This window comes from Parasteatoda tepidariorum, chromosome 10 (genome assembly GCF_043381705.1).
Source record: "Parasteatoda tepidariorum isolate YZ-2023 chromosome 10, CAS_Ptep_4.0, whole genome shotgun sequence".
Taxonomy (NCBI): domain Eukaryota; kingdom Metazoa; phylum Arthropoda; class Arachnida; order Araneae; family Theridiidae; genus Parasteatoda; species Parasteatoda tepidariorum.
The window spans coordinates 63,791,411-63,811,941 of record NC_092213.1 but is presented as its reverse complement, the minus strand read 5'-3'; the positions used below and the strand labels follow the sequence as shown (position 1 = coordinate 63,811,941).

Sequence of the window (20,531 nt, the reverse complement as noted above, 5' to 3'; positions counted from 1 at the left end):
TAAACAATAAGAAAGATAAAAAAGAATATATAAAGAAGTTTGATATAAATACATAATTCTGGATGTAGCTACAGATAAATAAATATAATTTTCCTATTAGCATAGATACTCAAGTTAGACATATGATACCAAATAGGAGCGTACTGTCCTCAGTCCGTTTCAATTATTAGGTTCACATCCCCTTACACCTACTTATCATTTGATAGGGAACATGATTAATACCTTCTTGGAAAATAAACCTCCCATGATTCACAGGAAAAAAAATTATGTGTACCTGTAAGTCATGACGACCTATAGAGATGATTATTCACAATTGATCAGCTATCAAGTGCATGAATAAATGTTTCATTTACATAAACACCTCAAAGATTATACTTCTGTTCTCTTTTTTATTTACCCCAGTTGTGTTAAATACAGTCTTCAAATTGATAAGAAAATTAAAGAAATTTTCAATGGGGAAGAAGCATTGGGAGAAGTCATTTCAACTTGAGGGGTCTCATAACCTGTGTGGTCCAGATGAAAAGATCAAAAGATGCTGATGTCAGAATTATTTCAGGAGTGCAGTACCATTTTCTCTCCTTTCTTTACAAAGATAAGGCAAGGTGACAGGAGACAGATTGATTTTTCGGTGGTGAAATAGCTTAACATTATTTTTAGATATGGATAAGGCAAAAAGTTTTATTTACATACTTTAAAAATGGTGAAAAGTTGCTTTTTTTTAGCTAGCAATTTATTTAGAAAAAGTAGTGTCCGGTTTGTAGAGACTTTACAAAACTTCACAAAATTAATAAATTATCTCCAACGCACATTGAAAGATATAAATTGAAATCAAACGAAATCAATCTTTATCAATCGATAGATTTAAAGTTTTATCTGATTAATTTTTGTACCTTTTAGAAAGTAAAGCACAGAAAACTTATAGCAGTTGATGATTTTGCAACATAATCAAAATTTCAAAATAACAAAAATTGCGATCATAAAAGAAGCAAAAAATCATAAATCTGATGCAAAATCTCATGCCTGTCCTGTTTTAACCAATTACCAGCACAGCTTGAGGTGTACTGATTGTGAAGATTTAACAATCGATGACATCACTGAAAACTTAGTTACTTTATAAATATAGAACTCAAATTAATGTTGAATTCATTGTAAGTATTTATAAAATTATTTTCACATCCTAAAAATTTATCAATAACAGTATAAAAACATTTGCTTTCATAAATCACATATTTTATAATGGGAAGAACACAAAAATCATAAATACCTGTTCTTGGGTAGGTATGTAAGTTTCGTTTTCTAAGGCATTATTAATGAGGAAGCAAGACATTGATTTCCTGCTATTATAGTCACAGAAATTCATCAAATTTCCAAAATGTTTAAGCTCTAGGACAGTGAGTATATTGTTATAGTGCTGAACAGGTATCTTCAATAATTTCACAAGTTCTTTGGAAACAGGCGTGTTATATTCCACTCTACAAAAAATAATAAACGTGTACATGGCATGTTATATTCCATTCTACAAAAAATAGTAAAAAAATAATAAGTTTTAAGAAACATGTTTATTGTGGAAAAGAATAAAATACTATCAATAATAAAGGCAACAAAGAAAAACAACTAACTAATAAATAGTTTTCATGAGAAAATATAATTTATATGGTTAAAAATATAATTTACAAAAACTAAATTATTTGTTTTAGAAATTTATTAGTCATAAAATAAAAGTGCTTGATAGACACTCATTTCAAATATTCAATTGAAAAATTAGAAGATTAAAATTATGATAAGATTACAACAAAATAATAAGATTAATAAGCCGTTAAAAAAACTGATTCATCTTATAAAACAAAGAACCGATTTCAGCACCCCTAGGTGCACTTTCAACTTAAATAACATAAATATTATAAATAACCTGTGGCTAATAATTGACACATGTGTGGTCCAGTCATTGGTCACAGGATAATCTCACCTTGCAGCCAGAAAACTCTATGCCTGACTATATAGAAAAATCAATGTAAATGCTATAAAATTCAGCATTGAGATTTTTATATGTTTGGTATTTTTGTAAGATAAACTATCAATTGTTTAAAAAAAAAAAAAAAAAAAAAAAAAAAAAAAAAAAAAAAATAAATCGTATTTGTTTTATCAAATTTTTGAAATTCCATTTTAGAGTTCATAACATTAGAAAGAAAATAGTTGCCAAGCCACTTTTCTTAAAACCTATCGTAAAGCACTTAGGTTTTTTTTTTATTTGATTGTTTTCTAAATTAAGAGCTTAAAACTAAAAGAGTTATTTATTTACTATAATATAATTCTACTATATTACCTTTTTATGCCACATTTTAAAATAAACTAATTTAAATCTGCGTGTTAAACCTGCGTGTAAATCCACGGTTTTACAATTATGTATTATTTTTTTATGCAAATTACGTAATATGCTATCACAAATTATCTTTAAAAAGGTTTGCTAAATGGTTTAGAACTTAACAATCAGCTTCATGTAAATTGGCTAATAATGCATGATGATACATCAGTCTATGTATGATACATCAGCCTATGTATGATACATAATGTATGATACGTAATGTATGATACATGTATGATACATAATGTATGATACATCAGCCTATTTGGTATGCAGAAGAAAAATTAAATTCCAGTTGTGAACTCACCAAATTTATAATAATAAAATACTTATTACTTTATCACTTATAACAATATCACTTTTAAACGTTATTTTCAAAAAAGTACTTACCAAGTAAAATTATTTATAATCAGTCATAAATCTTACTGGAGTCATAAGGGGAATATAATTATAAGAGATCTTTCATACGACTTACCAATCAAATTTGACTTAAAATAAACATTTAATTTAAAACAATGACTACTGGATGTGGAAGTGGGAGGGTACAAATTTAAGCAAATAGAATTCCTTATAGTACATATATTTTTTAAAAGAATAATTTCAACTTTTGTAGAAAAAACTGTTTTATGCTAAGAAACAATTTCTGTAAACTAATCATCAAAGTTAGAGGGCAGCCACAAACAGAGAATTTAGTCTCCTAGTAATATAATATCACAAATGTTTTCAAACTAATTTCCATCAGCTTTAAAAATCAACAAATCAACTGAAATTAGAAAATAAACTGTAGAAGTAGTATCAAAAGATATTATCAACATTCCCCCCCCCCTAAACCATGCAGTTCAAATTTTTTTTTAAAAATTATATAAAATAATCTGAAGACTACAAAATGAATTTTCCCTCAGAGAAAGCTAAAAATCCGTCATGATTTCATTTCTTCTTAGAGAAGGCAAAGTTTGCAAAATTGAAAATGTTTTTAAATTTTACACTATTATACATATAATTAGTAAATATTTTATAAAACTTATACTTTTTCTTTAAATAATAAGACTAATTGACAGAAAAGCTGTCGATTTTTCTGTTCATGATTAGAAATAAAATAGAAGAAATTCTTTCAAAATTTCACATTAATCAGTTCATTGTTTTTAAGGTTCAAAATAGGTACTTATTTGTATTAAGATGTTTAAAAACAAAATCGATAATAATTTTTTTTTACTTACTAGCATTATTAACTTAATAAATCTTTAGTGTTCTCAAATATTATTAGTTAATTATGTTTAGAGCTATTTATGTTACAACATATAAATTACATACAAAAGTTGCAAAATCAAGCAAAGTGTGAACAAATTTATTAAAGTGCATTCAAGACTGAAATTATTCATCTTCTTAAATTATAATTTTACATCAAAAAATATACTAAATCAAATTCGATATACAGTTGGACTTCTATATAACGAAGTTCCATTTTGCGAATTTTTTCGAGGAACCAAGAACATTTTGGGAATTTCTTCGTAAAATAACTTCCAAATAGCGAAGTGAATTTTCTATTTAACGAACTTTTCTTTGAGATCCACTTTTTCTATTTCTATTAAAATATTTCAGAACATTTTAAACTTATTAACGAATTTTATGGGGGAAATGACCTTGAATTGATTTTCGAACTTTTAGAGAAAGAGGTAAAATCCTTTTCCCTCTCTTTGTTTGCATTTTAAACGAAAAACTCAAACGACAAAATTAACGGATTTTATCAGTAGCAATTAAACTTTAGAATGCATGTGGTAATGTATGTCTAAAATTACTTTTATAATAAATGCAGCTATAATTTTATGCATAGATTTAGCTGTTTTTAGTTGAAAATGTATGTAGCATGATAGTGTAACACTGAATAATGTTTTGCTCTATTCTTGCTTTCCATGCAGATTTCTTTTACGATTAAGATTTATAAAATAAATAGTAGATACTACTTTACAATTCAAAGGTGTATCCATTGCTATTTTAATTATGTCTAGTGTTTCTGAATTTTAAACTTGTTTTGCGTCTTTTAAGTATTTCAAAAGATGCTTTTCTATATAACGAACTTATTATCGGGATTTAGCGACTTCGTTAAATAGAGGTCCGACTGTATTTATTCAATAATATTTAGAAAATGGCACAAATATTTACAATAAAATATATATTTAACCATTATAAAGACAGAATTACTAACCTCTTCATTTCACACTTTTCAAATATGCTGACAGTAGTCTCCAAGACTTTATCAACATAGTCCACTCTATCAGGGTAGCATTTCAAGGCTAGGTTGATAAGAGATACTTGCAGGGCAACAGTATCTTCGGAAGGCATTCCTTGTCTAGACTATGTGAACAATTAGAAAAAATATATATTATATTCCAAGACAAGGCGTGTAGCTAAATCTTTACACAAAATATAAGTACCTTTTAAGTACTCAAACATTTTTAAGCATTTTTTTTAAAATCTTAATTAGGATATTCGAAATAATAAGAATTTTTTTTCCTATTGTAGCTAGTTCTTCATATTTATAAGGCTCTACATAATCATGAAAAAGTAACTAGTTTCTGACAAACAAAAAAAAAACTCTTTTCTTGATTACATTAGCAACCATAAATTGTATCATTTCATCAATTAGCAACCATGTATTCAATATTAAATGCTACATTCTATTTTTTTTTAAATTAATTATTTTAATTAAGTAAAAAAATTATTTTAAATCAAAATTATAATTTGTTCAACTATTATTTAAAAAGTTGTCGAGAGTATTTTTTATATTCAAATGAAAGTTATTTATACAAGCATTTTCAACAAAACATTAACAAAATTAATATTATTGATCAATCTGAATTTATAAAGAGTAAAGAATTGAGTTAACTAAGAAAACTTTAATAAATTCATAATTCTAATCAATCTGAATTTATAAAGAGTAAAGAATTAAGTTAACTAAGAAAACTTTAATAAATTCATAATTCTAATGTAAATTAGTGAATGGACCCTATTAAATTTGTTACTTGGTTAAGTATTTCTTAAATGAAACGATAAAAAAATGTCAACAATTTTGAAATGTAAATGCAATGAGTATTGAAACTAAATATTTTTGTCAGAATTATTATATGGTCCCTATACTCATGTTTAACAATTCTGAGATAACTGAATTTTTTATTTCCATTGTTTTGAAATCAAATCATTAAGAGATGAATTGAAGTTTTTTGGAATGGCAAATCTGAATATCATAAGATGTTTTGCTGCATTTAAAATATAGAAAACCCTTCACTTCATACTTTTTTAAAATCTTGCCTCTAAATGTTATTGAATTTTTTAATAAAATAACTTAAGAACACTGAAAATTTTAAAAGCAATAATACAATAATAAAAATAAAAAGTAGTAAGTAAAAATAAAAAGTAACAAGCTGAAAAAGTAAAATACAATAAAAGTTTGAAAAAAGTAATAATTTTGAAATGCAAATTTGAGAAGAAGAAAAAAGTTACCTGAATAATTTGGGCAATTTGGTCTGAAAAAATATCAAATAGCTTTATTTCTTGAGGAATACCAGTGGCATCATCTCTAGTTGCAAAAACAGCTAATCTACAAAGGTGAAAAATATTTATTATAAATATATTCAGTCATAATATTCTTTTTTAAATGACTGTGAATAAGAGTTTGTACAAATATATCATAAATGTTAGTTATTTCAAAGTTTAAAAAATAACAGAACAAAAACATGATTTTAATAATCAAATTACTAAGTTAAATATCTTGTGGCATACGTAAGATGCATAGATACATAATAAAAAATCCATTAAATTAAAATGTAAAAAACAAACCTTTAAAATTTTTCTTTTCAAAATTTTTTTTACATAATATGATTAACAAAGTGGGTATAAAAAAGAAATAAATGTATGAACTTTGGAACACGTTAGAGGGAAAAAGTTGCCAATTGTTATAATAATAAAAACAGCATAAATTTTTTAAATATAGTTTACATCTTCTGCTTGGGCATTGTACTTAAAATTAATGAAAACTTGAAAATATCAGGCCTTTTTAAAAATCTTCAAATAGCTAAAAAGTTTAAATTTTCCATTTTTTCATGATTTTTACGTTGCTATGTTAGATGAGAACAACCTAAGAATGTAGATGAACTCCGTAGCACATCAAGTTTTAACCACACCTTACCCAACCAATCATCTAAATTTTTTTCATGTGGTTTTCACATTATATTTATAGCTAGTTACAAAGATTTTCAATGGAGAAGGACTCATTGGCTTACTGTATTTTTAAGGTTCATTTTCTTATATCTATTACACATTTGAATTCTGAATTTTTGGAGAAATGAAGCATAACTGATCTAAATTTTAGTGTTGCTTGGATATATCCATTTCTAGCTTTATATTTACATATTTTATTCATAGTACCTATAATAAGTTTGACACATTTTTTCACAGTCTAAAATTGATAGAGTAATTTTGGTATTTCGCTAAAGAAGGTAGTTTCATGAACAATCTGTGTTTAATATCTTAATTTAAGTCATGCAACATTGGAAAAGGATATAGCACACAAGAATTCAAATTAATGATTTCAAAGCAAATGTAGCCTTTGTGCAAAAAAGGAAATAAAATTATAAATTTATTAGAATAAAAGAGTGTTAAACTTTATCTTCGGTAATTCCAAATTTGGTCTTTACTAAACAAATTCCTGTCAACAATAATTTCTGCTGTACATTTTAAATGCCATCACTATATGACATTGTCCAGAAAATTAGCAAATCATGATCCTGTTGGTCTGTCCCCGTTCCAGACGGTTAACTATCGTCAACCCAATCCTTAGGTTGTACATGAGAAGAATCGTAAAAGTACAACAACCCGTCTCAAAGAAAAGTTCACTGGAATTTTCGTACTACCGAAGATAGATTTTCAACCCTTGCTTTACTTTGAAATCATTAATTAGGATTCTTCAGCAGTATAGCCTTTCCTAATGTTGCACAATTCAAGTGATGATATCAAATGCACATTATTTCAGACTTTATGAGCATTAGAGAAATACCAAAATTAGAGAAATCTCAAATTTGTGACAGAGGCTTCAAAAATATATTAACATGAAGTTAAAGATAGATATATTGAGATAGATTATGCCTTATTTATTCAAAAAAATTAGATATTAGATGTGTAGTAAGTAAAAAAAAAGAACCTTAGCAATGCAATAAACCAAAGAATATAACTCTGTATAAAATCTTTGTGCATAGTTGTAAATATAATGTAAATATCCCACCAAAAAATTGGATGGTTGGTGGGGTATAGTTAAGGTGGAACTTGATTGTGCAATCATCTTCGTGTGGTTAGTTTTGGGTTGTTTTGATCTCACATAATGAGAGATACATAGAAAAAAATCACAAAAAATTGGTGAACTCGTTTTTTTCCCTTTCTAAAATGTTGCGCAAACATAAAAAATTTAATTATTGACCAGAAATTTATTTTCTTCGTCTCACTCTTATTAGTTCATTTTAAAATGGAAATATATTTTATAGACCAAAATAAAAAAGAGCATAACTTAACTTCAGAATCACCAAATCTCATTTCAAATTTAAAACACTGTATTAAATTTTTCTTCTCTTTAAAATAAAAAAATACTGAAACACAAAAAAAACTATTTTGAATTCAAATGATAGAAGAAAAAAAAGCAGGTAAAAGTTCTACAAGAAAGAAGAAATAATATATAAGCAAACAATACCTTGTAGAGAAAAAGGAAAAAAAATATTATAAATTGTTTAGAATAAAAGCTGTTACCTATCAATAAGAGAAATAATTATATTCTTGACGTTAACATTTTGATGAAGTTCTGCACAGGCTTTGAGAAAATTATTTAATGTCCTCAGGTGGAACTCATCAGGAAATACTTGAATTATACACTCCATCAGATATTCTTGGGCAATAGCATCCCGACAGCTAACCACTTGTTCCAGTATTCCAGGCAAAACCATCTTAAAGGAATAAGAATTATGTTCATTAAAATTGTTGCTAACAAATATTAAAACATATTTTTCATAAAAATTTACTAGCTAAGTAAATTTTTATGAGTAAATCTCAAAAGGTAATGCTATAAAAATAACAATAATTAAAAATAAAATCTATATTTTCCTTTTACCAGAAATTGTTTTTCTTTCAAATTATTTTATTAACTATTTTTTTCCTGTGCCTCTTGATCAATAATTTTCAATTATATGTATCAAATTGTCATAGCCAAACATCCAAACAAAAGTTAAAAACTGTTCTCAGATTTTTCTCATCTTAAACAGCTTAGGTAATTGAAACTTAACAAGGTTTTTTTTTTTTTTTTTAAAATTTTACACTTTTACATCTTTTGCTGTTTCAGCCATATATCCAGGAGTCTACAAATCCTGGTCGTAGCTGAACCAAATATCATAGCCAGTGCCCAGGATTTCAGTAAAATGAAAAGAATAAAAAAAACTTAGAAAAAAAATCTAAAAACACTTGACCACATCATCGTTAAAATCAGCCAGCCAGAATAAACTTCAAATCAGAAGACTCCAGCACATACCCAAATAAAAAGTTTGTGTTTGTAAGGCAACTGCTCAATGAATAGCAAACAAATTTATTAAATGCCTCAAATTAATTTAACTTAACATACTTTTTAGATTTAAAATTTTTTATTTTTAAAAAAATAGTTTCTAAAAAAGTAATCTTTCAAACATAATTAAATAGACAAAAAAAATTATGCTAATATTACAAAGAAAATTTACTGCCTTTATTTTTATTTGTACAATATGAGAGATTGCGTTTTAATTCAATAAATAAGAATATTTTACACAATAAAATTTCATTAAGGTTTTGCCATTTTTGTCCTATTTTATGGGATTTTGATTATTGTGGTTTGTTTCATTGTAGTTGTAAGAGAATTAAGTTGAAGTTGTAAGAGAATTAAGAAAAAGAAACCACAAGATTAATAAAATAAAGATAAATAAACAAGATCAATAATAGATGGTAGAATGACTAAAACTAATTAAAATAACGATGTATGGCTAGTAAAAAAATAAAACCCTAAACAATATTGGTCAAACAATAACCAAACAATATCTGTCATTCTCACCTTTAGTATTAAAGATATCTATAATTAAGAACTATAAAAATTTAAATATATTACTGTTTTAAAAACACATTAATAAATATAACTTTCAATGCCTTTAATAAGAAAATGCAAACCTTTTTATATTTTTCAATATCTACAGTGTCCAACTGTGAAAGTCTAACTAAATTTGTGCCGACTAACAACCGCAGTTCTTGTCGTTCTCTCTCCCTTTTATCTTTGTCACGGGAATGACCCTGATGCTGCATTCTGACCCAAAGTTTATTCATTTCAGCAAAATTTAGAAGAATAAAATCAACTGAATCCTTTACAGTTCCAATGGTCTCAGCATTTCTGTAGACAAAATATGCAATTCAGTAATTAAACAAACGGAACAAGAATAATAAAAAAAAATTCACATACAAGAGTGCTCTTAATACAAAGTCAGATGAATTGTTCGGACAATTGCATCATGGATATAAACATTACAAGCTGATGCAATCTGTGAGTGGTGATTAAATGCAATTGGAATAGCATTGCTGTTTGTAATAAAATTGTTTTAGTTCAAAATTTTGTACTAAATAACCAATAAAAGGCCTAGAATGTATGAGGCAGTAAATATTACTAAGTGGCAGGGCTCGAAAAAACTCAGAAATTTTACCCGTCCCCGAGGACGACTTGTCCAACAGTGTACCCGTCCTCCTTTGAAACTAACCAGTAGCTTCTAAATAAATAAAAATATAATTTTCTCTTATTTATTACAAACATTTATATAAATTGCACAATTAATCAGTAGTTACTAGAATTACAAATACTAGGATTACATTATACAGTAATAAAAGAAATACTAGGTTACTAATAGTAACCTAGTATTTCTTTTATGAAAAAATTTCTTTCTTTTATGAAATAATTTAAATGACAAAGGTCAAGCTATCTGGAATGTCAATTTATCCGAAGGTACTGAGTTTTTAAAATGAATCCAATATGACGTTTGCCAGTTCCACAATCAAGCCAATGATTTACAGAGGTTTCTGCACAGAAATCTGAAAGAGGTTTTCCATTTAGGTAGATGTTCATAATTGCAACATTACGGGAAAATGGCCGTCCGCGCGGACGTCGGATTTGAGGAATTCGTTGTCCGCGGGGAGTTTTTGACCGCCGAGGACGGGTGGTTTTTCGAGATTTTCGATTTTTTATCATTTATTTATTTATTTGCTTAAATAAAAGATAAGAGCTGATTATGTCATTTATTTCTTCTAAAAACTTAAAAAATAATGGATATATTGAAATTAATGAGTTACAGTGTACTTAAGAGCAATGAAAGATAAAAATAATGAATTGTTTTTTAATGAGTATAAAAAGTTTAATTCATAAATATATGAATACATTTTTTTGAAACTTTATCCAAGTGAAACAATAGTTGAAAAAAAATAGAGTGGTATAAATATGTTCAAATGAGAAATACATACGGGTCATTTTCATCTACGTCTGGAAGAATATTTCTAGTGCACTGCAACAAATAATTTCTCAAAAATAGCCCCCTTAATGGATGCTGAACTCCTCTACACATTTCTACAACATCTTTTAAAATATCTCTTTTGGAGTGTTCATTGGTTTTCATGTAAATAAGACCAACGGTAATAAGCAGATATCTGTAAATAATAAATTTTAATAAATTATTTTCTTGCATCTCAGTTAGAACAATTTAAGTGGAAACCTATACCCAAAATTCACCTTCTCATTTATTTAAAAAGAATACTTCTAAATAGTATAATATAAAAAATGCAGTATAATAATAAAAATAACTTATTTAAACATATGTCTCCTGATACACCATTATTACTATTTATTTCAAAATTTAGAAGTCTACTCTAAATGGCCATTAATCATGAACAAGAATTGTTTGTTATTTTGCAGAGATATGTAATAATATTGATGATATGGTTAATGCTGATATATTTTCAGAATTTTGGTTAAAGTATAAATGTTACAAAACTCTATAGTTAAACAGGGCATAATATCATAGGCATAACAGGTTACATGTATGCATAAAAAAAGCTTGTCAACTATCAAATGCAAGTGTATAGCATTTTTCCTATCATAAGAGAAATACATACTTGGTTTTCAAGGAATTAACTTTTTCATTTGTGTCAAAAATATTTTTAATAGAGATAATTTCATGCTTTTTACTGTTAACAGTTCTTATTAACTCTATAAGGCATGAAAATATTGTTATTAGTAAACTACATAACATATTAATCTTATATTTTAACATCTCTAGTAAATTTATATCTTTAGTAAAATAAATAATATATCTAAATATAAATGTCTAAACCATATCACAATTCGATAGTCAAAAAGAAATTTAGATTAAAATATTTATTTGTAGATGGCATGTAGCCATGATAAATAGCAGGGAAATATTGCTAAATAAACATGGATTTAAAAAATTCTCAAACTCACAATCTTGGTATAATATTTCCAGCATATTGTACAAGCTCATAAAGATCTGCTACTTTTCGTCCTTTTTGAAATTCATCCAATAAATAACTCTCTAAATGACGTAATTCGTCTGACACAGCCATATCTAATTTTGAATTAAGATAAATAAACCATGCGTCAAAACAAAAAAAAGATACGGAAAACAATAAAAAACATTATTCTATGTATGCAAGTAAAACTAAATGGAAAAGGTCTTTCAAATTATTTAAACTTTAGAATTATTTAATTAAAAACTTAAAACTTGAATATAAACTCCAAATAAACTTGAAAATTCCATAAAAAAGAAACCAAAGAATGAGATGAATATGCATTCAGGAAAATATCTTTATATTTTTGTGTAATTACTTCACATTTTAAAAATTTAAAATAGTGTAAAAAAATAGCAATCAGCATTAGCAAAATAATTAAAAAATGTTCCTTCGGGAAAAGAATTTTTAAAACACATTAACTACGAAAAGATTCATAAAATTTAGGAGTTTCACTACAGTTGAAATTTAATACAATGCAAAAATTAAATAGAATTTAAAATTCTAGGGTGATATTGGACACATTTTTAAAAATCTAGGTAATGAATATTTTAATTTTTTTTTAATACTGTTGTATCAAGTAAAAGCTAAAAGCATACTAATGTCACTCACAAATCTTCAGAGCTATTTTTTTTTAAAAGTTAATTCTTAATTTTTGAACAAAATTGTTGATACTTTAATTTAAAATAATATAAGCAATAAAAAGCGAGATCAAAGAATATTCCATCTATCCAAATCACTATAGTATGTTAAATTTATTTGTTTATTAAATTTATAAGAGACTATAACTGAAAGTATCACAAATCACAAAGATTATTTAAACAAATTGTCTATCATTCTTAACCACCTCAAGATTGAGCATTTAAACAAATTTGTATGGAAGTCTTGTTCTACTTTTTTTTTAAATATTACGGGAATAAGTTTTGTTGTAATACAATAGTTAAATAGATATAAACTTCGGGTGAAATGCTAAAGAAAAACTATTATGTCTTACTGGGAATATCAAAACAATAGTTGAAACGATCAAAATCTTAAAGGATACATAATTCATAGTAGCTTTTAGGACTCAGTAATGAAGTTCTCAACTCTCCCAGCATATTGGAGGCATGTTTAAGAGCCTCCATCAATTTAGTCTTGTCAAGGCATCTTTTCATTTGAAATGCTTGCATTTTAACAACACCAACGGCTTCATCGAGAAGCTTTTCTTGCTCTTCCTGGGGTGACAGCTGAGGAGTTTGAGGCTATGAAACAAGTATGAAACTCAAAATTATTAAAAAGATTTTACTTGTTTTGTATATTATTTGAAATATTAAGATGGAAATTTGTTTATTTCTTAATGGAATTAAGAAATGTTATCACTATTTTAAGACTATCTATTCTTTTATATACAGTACTTACTTGTGCAAGGCGATAAAATTATTATACTGTTGCAACCCATCCTTAGAAAATCATAATATATCAAGATATTTTTCCTATTTATATAGTTCACATATTTTATATATAACTGAATTTTTGTTAAACATTTGAGGAAGAGTTGATATTTATCATTGTTAAATAATTTATGATTGTCGATATGTATTGCATTCATATTGTAATTATAATTAAAAAATATTAATATTTTACCATATTTTCAGTTTTACTATTTAGCTTATTTATATATATAAAAAATCTATTAAACTGAATATACATCATTTAATATTTGTTATTAAAAAGTTTTAAGCACATAAAAGCACATTCTTAAGAATTCTTAACAAGAAAAGCACATTCTTAAAAACAAAAAAACACCACATAAGCAATTACTTAGCAAATTTGCATACGAGAATGACTTCAAGCGTCCACAATAACAAAGCTTAAGGTTTTGAGTATAATATAATATTACCATCATCATGGATTCTAAAATTTCAAAACCTAGTCAAAATATTTCAGTAACACAGCACAGTTGAATACAATGTTGAAATAACAAGCCAAAAGGTATCAGTTCTGTAAAATAACAGTAAAGTCATAACGAAGAAAACTGAGTACAGCAAAATGAAATAATTGAATATACCTAATACTGTAGAGTTCTTCATGATTGTGGCCAATAAATATTTCTTTTACACATAAGTAAAAAATCTTAAATAACTATCAGGCAGATAAAACTTTTGATAGTTAATGATTAATTAAACTATCCTGTTCCACATAATGAAACACAGAACCCAAGCTTGATGTAAAAAAAATCTAGAGACTAAGGACTCCTTAATTCATAATTATTTAACTTAACATTCACTTGATCATAAATTATTTCACTTAAAAGAATGCAAAGATAAAAAAAAAAGAAGAAACTATATTTTAAATCAAGTGATTAAACCTATTTAAACTTGTAGTTTTTAAAATCATTCTTGTTAAAGTCAATCAATATAATTAAAAACATAAAAAGATAATTTATAATAAGGCAAAAAAATTAAAACAACTATGAAACGGGTGTGGCAGCTGATATGGTAGTAAATAACATGTTCTCTATAAATGTTGGGGAAAAAATTTGGACACTGTAGATTACTTTAATTAGATTATAGGTTCTTCCATTTAAAGAATTTATATATTACTTAAAATTATATATATATAATTTTTTTTTTGTTTATTTAAAATATTGATAAAAATTTCTTTTTTCTTTAAAATTGTGAAAATAGAAGATACTATTTAAAGAATGTTTAAGTAAATTAAATCATTCAAAACTTGTACACTAATAAATAATTATTTTAACTGAAATCAAAGTATAAAGTAGAATGTGTGCTTTTATTCTTGTACATTTTATACAATTACAGGAATACTTAATAAAATTTATGAAATTTAAAGATACTAAATCAATAATATTAAAAAAAACTTTGTATGAATAGCAAAGTATTACTTGTTTTTCAACATTTCAATTTCTAAAAAATACAAATTTAAAAAAAAGAAGGAAAATACTTCATAATAAAGTAAAGCACATATGAAACAGAAAATATACAGAAACATTTACTTAAGTTATAAACAAAAAATTATACCATTATTATTTATGCTCCAAATATTTGTAATCTTTAACAGTGCTCACTAAAACCTTTATTCTGAAATAAGAAGAAAAAACTAAGATAAGCAATTTAAAGGTTTTAAAAATTAAAAACATAATAAATTTAATGAAAAATAATACTAATTTTGTAAGCAACTAACCCTTAAAATAAACCTTTTAAAATTTAGAAAACATAACAGTATGTTTCATAGTTTAGATAGTAAGCATTTTTTCATAGGAATGCTAATTATTAGCTATTTAAATCAGCAGTTTTATTAATGGATGAACTTATTTTAAGCTCTAACTATACCTAACAAGTGTAAACTCATTTTTAAATTAAAATAAACAAAAAATTAGCTCATTTCCTTTAAAGCTTTTTACGATCATTTTTGCACCATTCAAACAGAAGTAGAGAAAAAAATTTAGTTTGGTTCTCAAAATTTTAATCAAAATTAATTCTGATTTTTAACTCTTAATAAACATTACCAAACTCATTGTATATCCACATTGATTAAATCTATTTCAATGTTGGTATAAAATTAAAGGCAATTAAACCAGAAACTGTATAGAAACAAGTGTATCATGAGATATTTGAAAATAGGAAAATGAATATCATCAGATTCCTATCAAAAATTAAAATTTATAGCTCACTGATAGAAAAACTTGCTAATAGAGACGCTTCAGTTATGAAAAATTAAACATTACCTACAACATATTGAGAAATTTATAATTTAATTAAATAAGGACAATTCAACAAAAAATAAACAAATTTGTCAGAATTTGAAACCTAGGTAAAATTTAAAGCTTTATTATTTTATCTTATCTTATTCAATTTAAAATTCAAATAAAGTAAAATTAATGAGTATATTTTAATGTTATGCAACCAGGGCCGGATTACCCTATAGGCACACTAGGCACGTGCCTAGGGCCTACGAAATTCAGGGGCCTACGAAAAACTTGGGAGAAAAAAATTTGTTGACAAAAATAATTTAGCTTTAAAGTAATAAGTTATTTTGCAGAATCTTATGATCTAATATATTACTTTTTTGAAATTTTTGGATTCAACAAAATCTTGTATTATGCTGTCGAATTCCAAACTACGCAAAATGTCGTATTCAATAGACATAAGTGCGAGCGATGCCAAACGATCTTGATTCATTTTTGAACGCAAATAATTTTTTATCAATTTTAATCTGGAGAAAGATCTTTCTCCTTCTGCATTTGATCCAAGAATCGACAAATATATTCTTAATGCAATGTGAACGTTAGGAAAAGTATTCACAAGTTTATCTTTAATTTGAGCCTTCAACATTTCTTGTGCAGATTTATGTTCATACAAATTTGAAAATAGTAAAAATTCATCTACAAAGTTTTCCTCTAAATCGGATGAGTAAATTTTCACCAAATTTTGCGCTTTTAGTTTAATCTCAGATTCTGACAAATTTTTGTGAACAAGAAAACCGAAATTATCGTACAAATCACTGTAAGCTTTACGCCTTTTAGTCATTTCTGAAATTAATACATCTAAAATGGCATTCTTTGCTGGTTTGTTGTTATATTGTTGACGTGAAGTGTTTACATAGTTATCGATCGAACTAATCATAATGGTATTATCGATATCAACTGCAATATCGGCAGTATGTCGGTATTGCAGATAAAGTTCGATAAACAAATTTGTAAATTAACATCCTAAAAATGTTTAAAAAAAATATGCATGAAAATTTTAGCACATATTTTGAAAAGAGGGGAGGGCCCAAAAATGGCTATGCCTAGGGCCTACAAAAGGTATAATCCGGCTCTGTATGCAACTTTATTTTGATTAGCATTTAATTAATGCTTTCATTTTCAACTGGAACATTCATTTCATTCAACTTCAATTTTTTCAAGAAATATGTGAAATTAAGGCCCTTATGTATTCCATCTACTACATTTTAATATTTAATAAAATATTTTCAGCATTTAATAAATTTTCATTATTTCTGGTAGCATAATACTATAATAATGAAATGAAAAACTAATTTTTGTTTCAAAAAAAAAAGTACGCGAAAATTTTTTGGAGATAGAATTTTAATTAGCCAATTTTTTGTTCAGTTTTTAACGAAAATTGAATAAAAGTTCATATTTTGTGAGAGTTAGGCAATATTTTTTAAAATCTTTTCTTGACCTTTTATTATTAGTAGTATTCAGTTAAATGCTTTAAATGATTTTCTCCACACAAAGTACATAAAATATGTACGTACATACAAATGTAGAATATTTTCCTTGCTCCATTCATAACAAATAGAGAATTTGAATTTACAAAAAGGCGAAAATTGCAAATGATATTCACAAATATAAATATAATTGAGAGAGACTAATTAAGATAATTACTAACATTATATTCTTTTTAACTATTAAAGAAATCATTTTCATGTCATTTCAAATGTAATGCAAGTATATTCAGAGGACATTTTTCAATAGCAAAGTGATAACATTTTGAAAGAAATGCAATTCAAATATTGGCAACATTAGTTGATGTTGATTAATTATTTGAATTTGGCAACAAAAAAGCTTCTAAACAACAGGAAATATGCAGTTTTATTTTTAGTAAAATTATAGACTAGTTAAGTAATTTTTCTAAAAATGTTCTATAATCTAGGTCATTCTAACTTCAAATAAAGCTAAGAAAAATATTTATAATGTTGTTATAAAAAAATCATATTTAGAATAGATATTATGTCACCAAACTATTTAAAATTAAACTTAACATGCAATGGAACATTTTATTAAAGTGTTTTAAACCTTATTGAAATTCCTTTTTCGTGAAAGTGCTAAGTGTGTTTCATGAACTTAATCCTTACTTTTGAGATTGCAAAAGTCAGACGTTAGATAAAAAAGATGTATTCTTCAGGTATTTTTTTTTAGGCAAAATGAGGTACAAAGTGCAGACTGGACAAATGACCCAATTACTACAGCTGTTGCATACACCGTATGAGGAGTATATTCATACGCAATGATCTTAGATTGTTTGCCACATGACAAAATTTCTAATGTATATATATTTAATAGCAATTAATTTATGAATCGGGGGGGAAATAAAAACTTCAAGGCAGATAACTTGTTTCTGACAGTGAAAAATCAGCCAGGTGGCTGAGTGGTAGCGCTTCGCGCTCCCAGGCCATAGGTCCTAGGTTCGATCCTCAGGCCGGGCAAGGTTGACTCAGCCTGTCATCCCTTCAGTGGGTCGATAAATGAGTACCAAGCATGCTTGGGAACTAAACACTGGGGGTTTCACGTTCGGCTGACCACCTAACCGGAACATCTGCTCCTGCACCCCAGAGCCCAAGGTCAAGGAAACTGAGATGGGCACGGCACAGTAGGCCTTGGCCCTCTATGGGCTGTCGAGCCACTCAGTTTAGTTTAGTAAAATCAAAATTTAAAGAGTTTTCATAACGTATGCCCAGTCATTTGTCAAAGTTGCTCAAGGATTTTCAGTACAAGTTCAAAATGTCAGGCATTTTAAGTTCTTAAAAAAAATCCTGAATTAGAAAAGCCTTTGAATTAAGCAAAGCAAATATTCCAGACACGCAAAATGCCATAACTAAAAAAAAAAAAAAATATCAAATAATATACTGCATCAAACAAAGAAGGAACTTTTTTCATATTTAAAACTCCATCACTTGCACCCATTGCCTTTAAAGTTTAACAAAATATAAAGATTAAACTTGGAAAGTGGGTCATGGTTCAAATTTACTACAGACCATAAGATTTCATTGAACAGATTACTGAAGACTTCTTAAAAAATTGTGTTACAGCAAAATTTAAAAAAAAATCTAGATCAAAATTTTTCTGATTAGCTAAGGAAGGTTTGGCAATGATAGCAAAATCACAAATAAAAAAAAAGTACAATATGACAAATTTAAGGGGAAAACTTACTTGTTTCAAATTTTTACCAATAATTAAAATTAGTTGTAACATTGTAAATAAATTCTTACTTAATGACTAAAATCTTAATTTAATTTATAGCTTATTTAATCACAAAAAATTATCAAAAAATGAATTTTTTAATTAATAGATCTTAATAAAATCATTTTTAATGTAAAAAATGTATAGATATATAAAATATTTGTTCTACTAAAAAAAATTTTACTTAAAAAGTATAAAAATTCTTTCTTCATAAACAAATACATTTAAAGAATCATAAGAAATCAAAATGCTACATTTGTAACAAAATAATTCACGATCTTCATAGTTATTAAAAATCGCGATGTTTAAAACTTGATTGTTTTTTAAAAAGTCATACTCTCCTAATAATAAATATATAATATAAAGGTCATACTCTCCTAAAATAAAAAACTTTATTTTGAAAATTTCAGTATATTTTGAAGAAATTTGTAAATTAGTTCCTTACTGTACAGTTTTGACATTCGTGTGAATTACATCTATCACAGTCATTTTTTATTAATTATTTTTTAAAACATTTTCAAATTCATGGAAGTTAATAAGACTTCGAATAAGTACTACAGAGGACTCCAGAAGTTACTCCTACAAAACTATTAAAAGTGCTTGATATTTTTATCATACTTATTCATAGGAACTTAAAATCTACAACTGTCACATCTGTAACTCTGGAATTGCCTATAATATCATTAAATGTTTTGATACAATTAGTAAAAAATTTTTATATAAATAATAAAATCTTGGTTTTAATAATGTAAGAAATTTTAAAGTTGTATCAAACAGATAACAAGTGTAAGCTGATTCTAATTACAACAAATAAAAATTATGCTTATGTTTTAAAGGCCAATTTTTAGATAGGAGGAATGCATTTATGGATTAGGTTAATTACAGGCCAAATAAGAATACAAAAAATGTATCATAGATTGATAATTATAAATTAGATTTGTTTAGTTAGTTTAATAATTCTTAAACACTTGATAAGACTGATAAATGTCACAGTACTCATTTAAAATATTCTCAATAATAGACCTACAGTGATCAAATATATTTCACTGTTGGTATAAAATAAAAAACAATTGAACCGGTAACTTTAGAAACAAGTGTATAATGAGCACTTTTTGTAAATGAATTATAATAAAGTTTGGATAATTGGATTACTGTTAAAAAGTATAATTTACAAGCTCACAATTAGAAAAACTTGCAGAGCGATACGCTAATGTAATAAATAATTAAACATAGCATGTAACAAAGTGACAGGTTAAATAAATAATTATAGTACAATTATCTTTGAATATTATTAATACATTTACTAAAAAATTTTAAACTAATAACAAAATCATAGTTTTTATTTACTTAACACACCCCCAGTAGCCTTTTAATCGTAAACATGAGATGTCTACGTACAGTTACAGGGACAAACTTAACAAATCTTTTTGAGTAAAAGTTAAAAAACTTAGCTAATTAGCCAAAAATAGTATTAATTATTCTTCAATTAATTTTCAAAAAATATGAATTATGTGAAATCTATAAAGAAGTTTATTTTTTTGATGAATTAGAAAACCTGTTTCTGTTTTAAGGAAAAAAGAATGCCAG

General features: G+C 26.2%; 1 protein-coding gene across 11 annotated transcripts in view; it reads right to left on the bottom strand.

The window, feature by feature from the left end:
- LOC107448764 (Vacuolar protein sorting 35) overlaps positions 1-20,521 on the bottom strand; it is a 33,089-nt gene extending 12,568 nt beyond the window's left edge. Inside the window, exons 1-11 of one of the 11 annotated variants that reach the window (XM_016064077.3) lie at positions 20,292-20,356; positions 14,998-15,057; positions 13,857-13,957; positions 13,020-13,218; positions 11,913-12,036; positions 10,919-11,101; positions 9,587-9,803; positions 8,153-8,346; positions 5,861-5,957; positions 4,566-4,714; positions 1,265-1,472 (exon numbers count right to left, since the gene is read on the bottom strand). In XM_016064077.3, coding sequence (XP_015919563.1) covers positions 1,265-1,472; positions 4,566-4,714; positions 5,861-5,957; positions 8,153-8,346; positions 9,587-9,803; positions 10,919-11,101; positions 11,913-12,036; positions 13,020-13,218; positions 13,857-13,865 — 1,380 coding nt within the window. In that variant the 5' untranslated portion in view covers positions 13,866-13,957; positions 14,998-15,057; positions 20,292-20,356. Of the gene's footprint in view, positions 1-1,264; positions 1,473-4,565; positions 4,715-5,860; positions 5,958-8,152; positions 8,347-9,586; positions 9,804-10,918; positions 11,102-11,912; positions 12,037-13,019; positions 13,219-13,856; positions 13,958-14,997; positions 15,058-19,971 lie in introns of all 11 variants that reach the window. The other 10 variants (XM_016064079.2, XM_016064078.3, XM_071186518.1 and 7 more) reach the window with 10 other exon arrangements.
- Between the last annotated feature and the right edge of the window lie 10 nt (positions 20,522-20,531).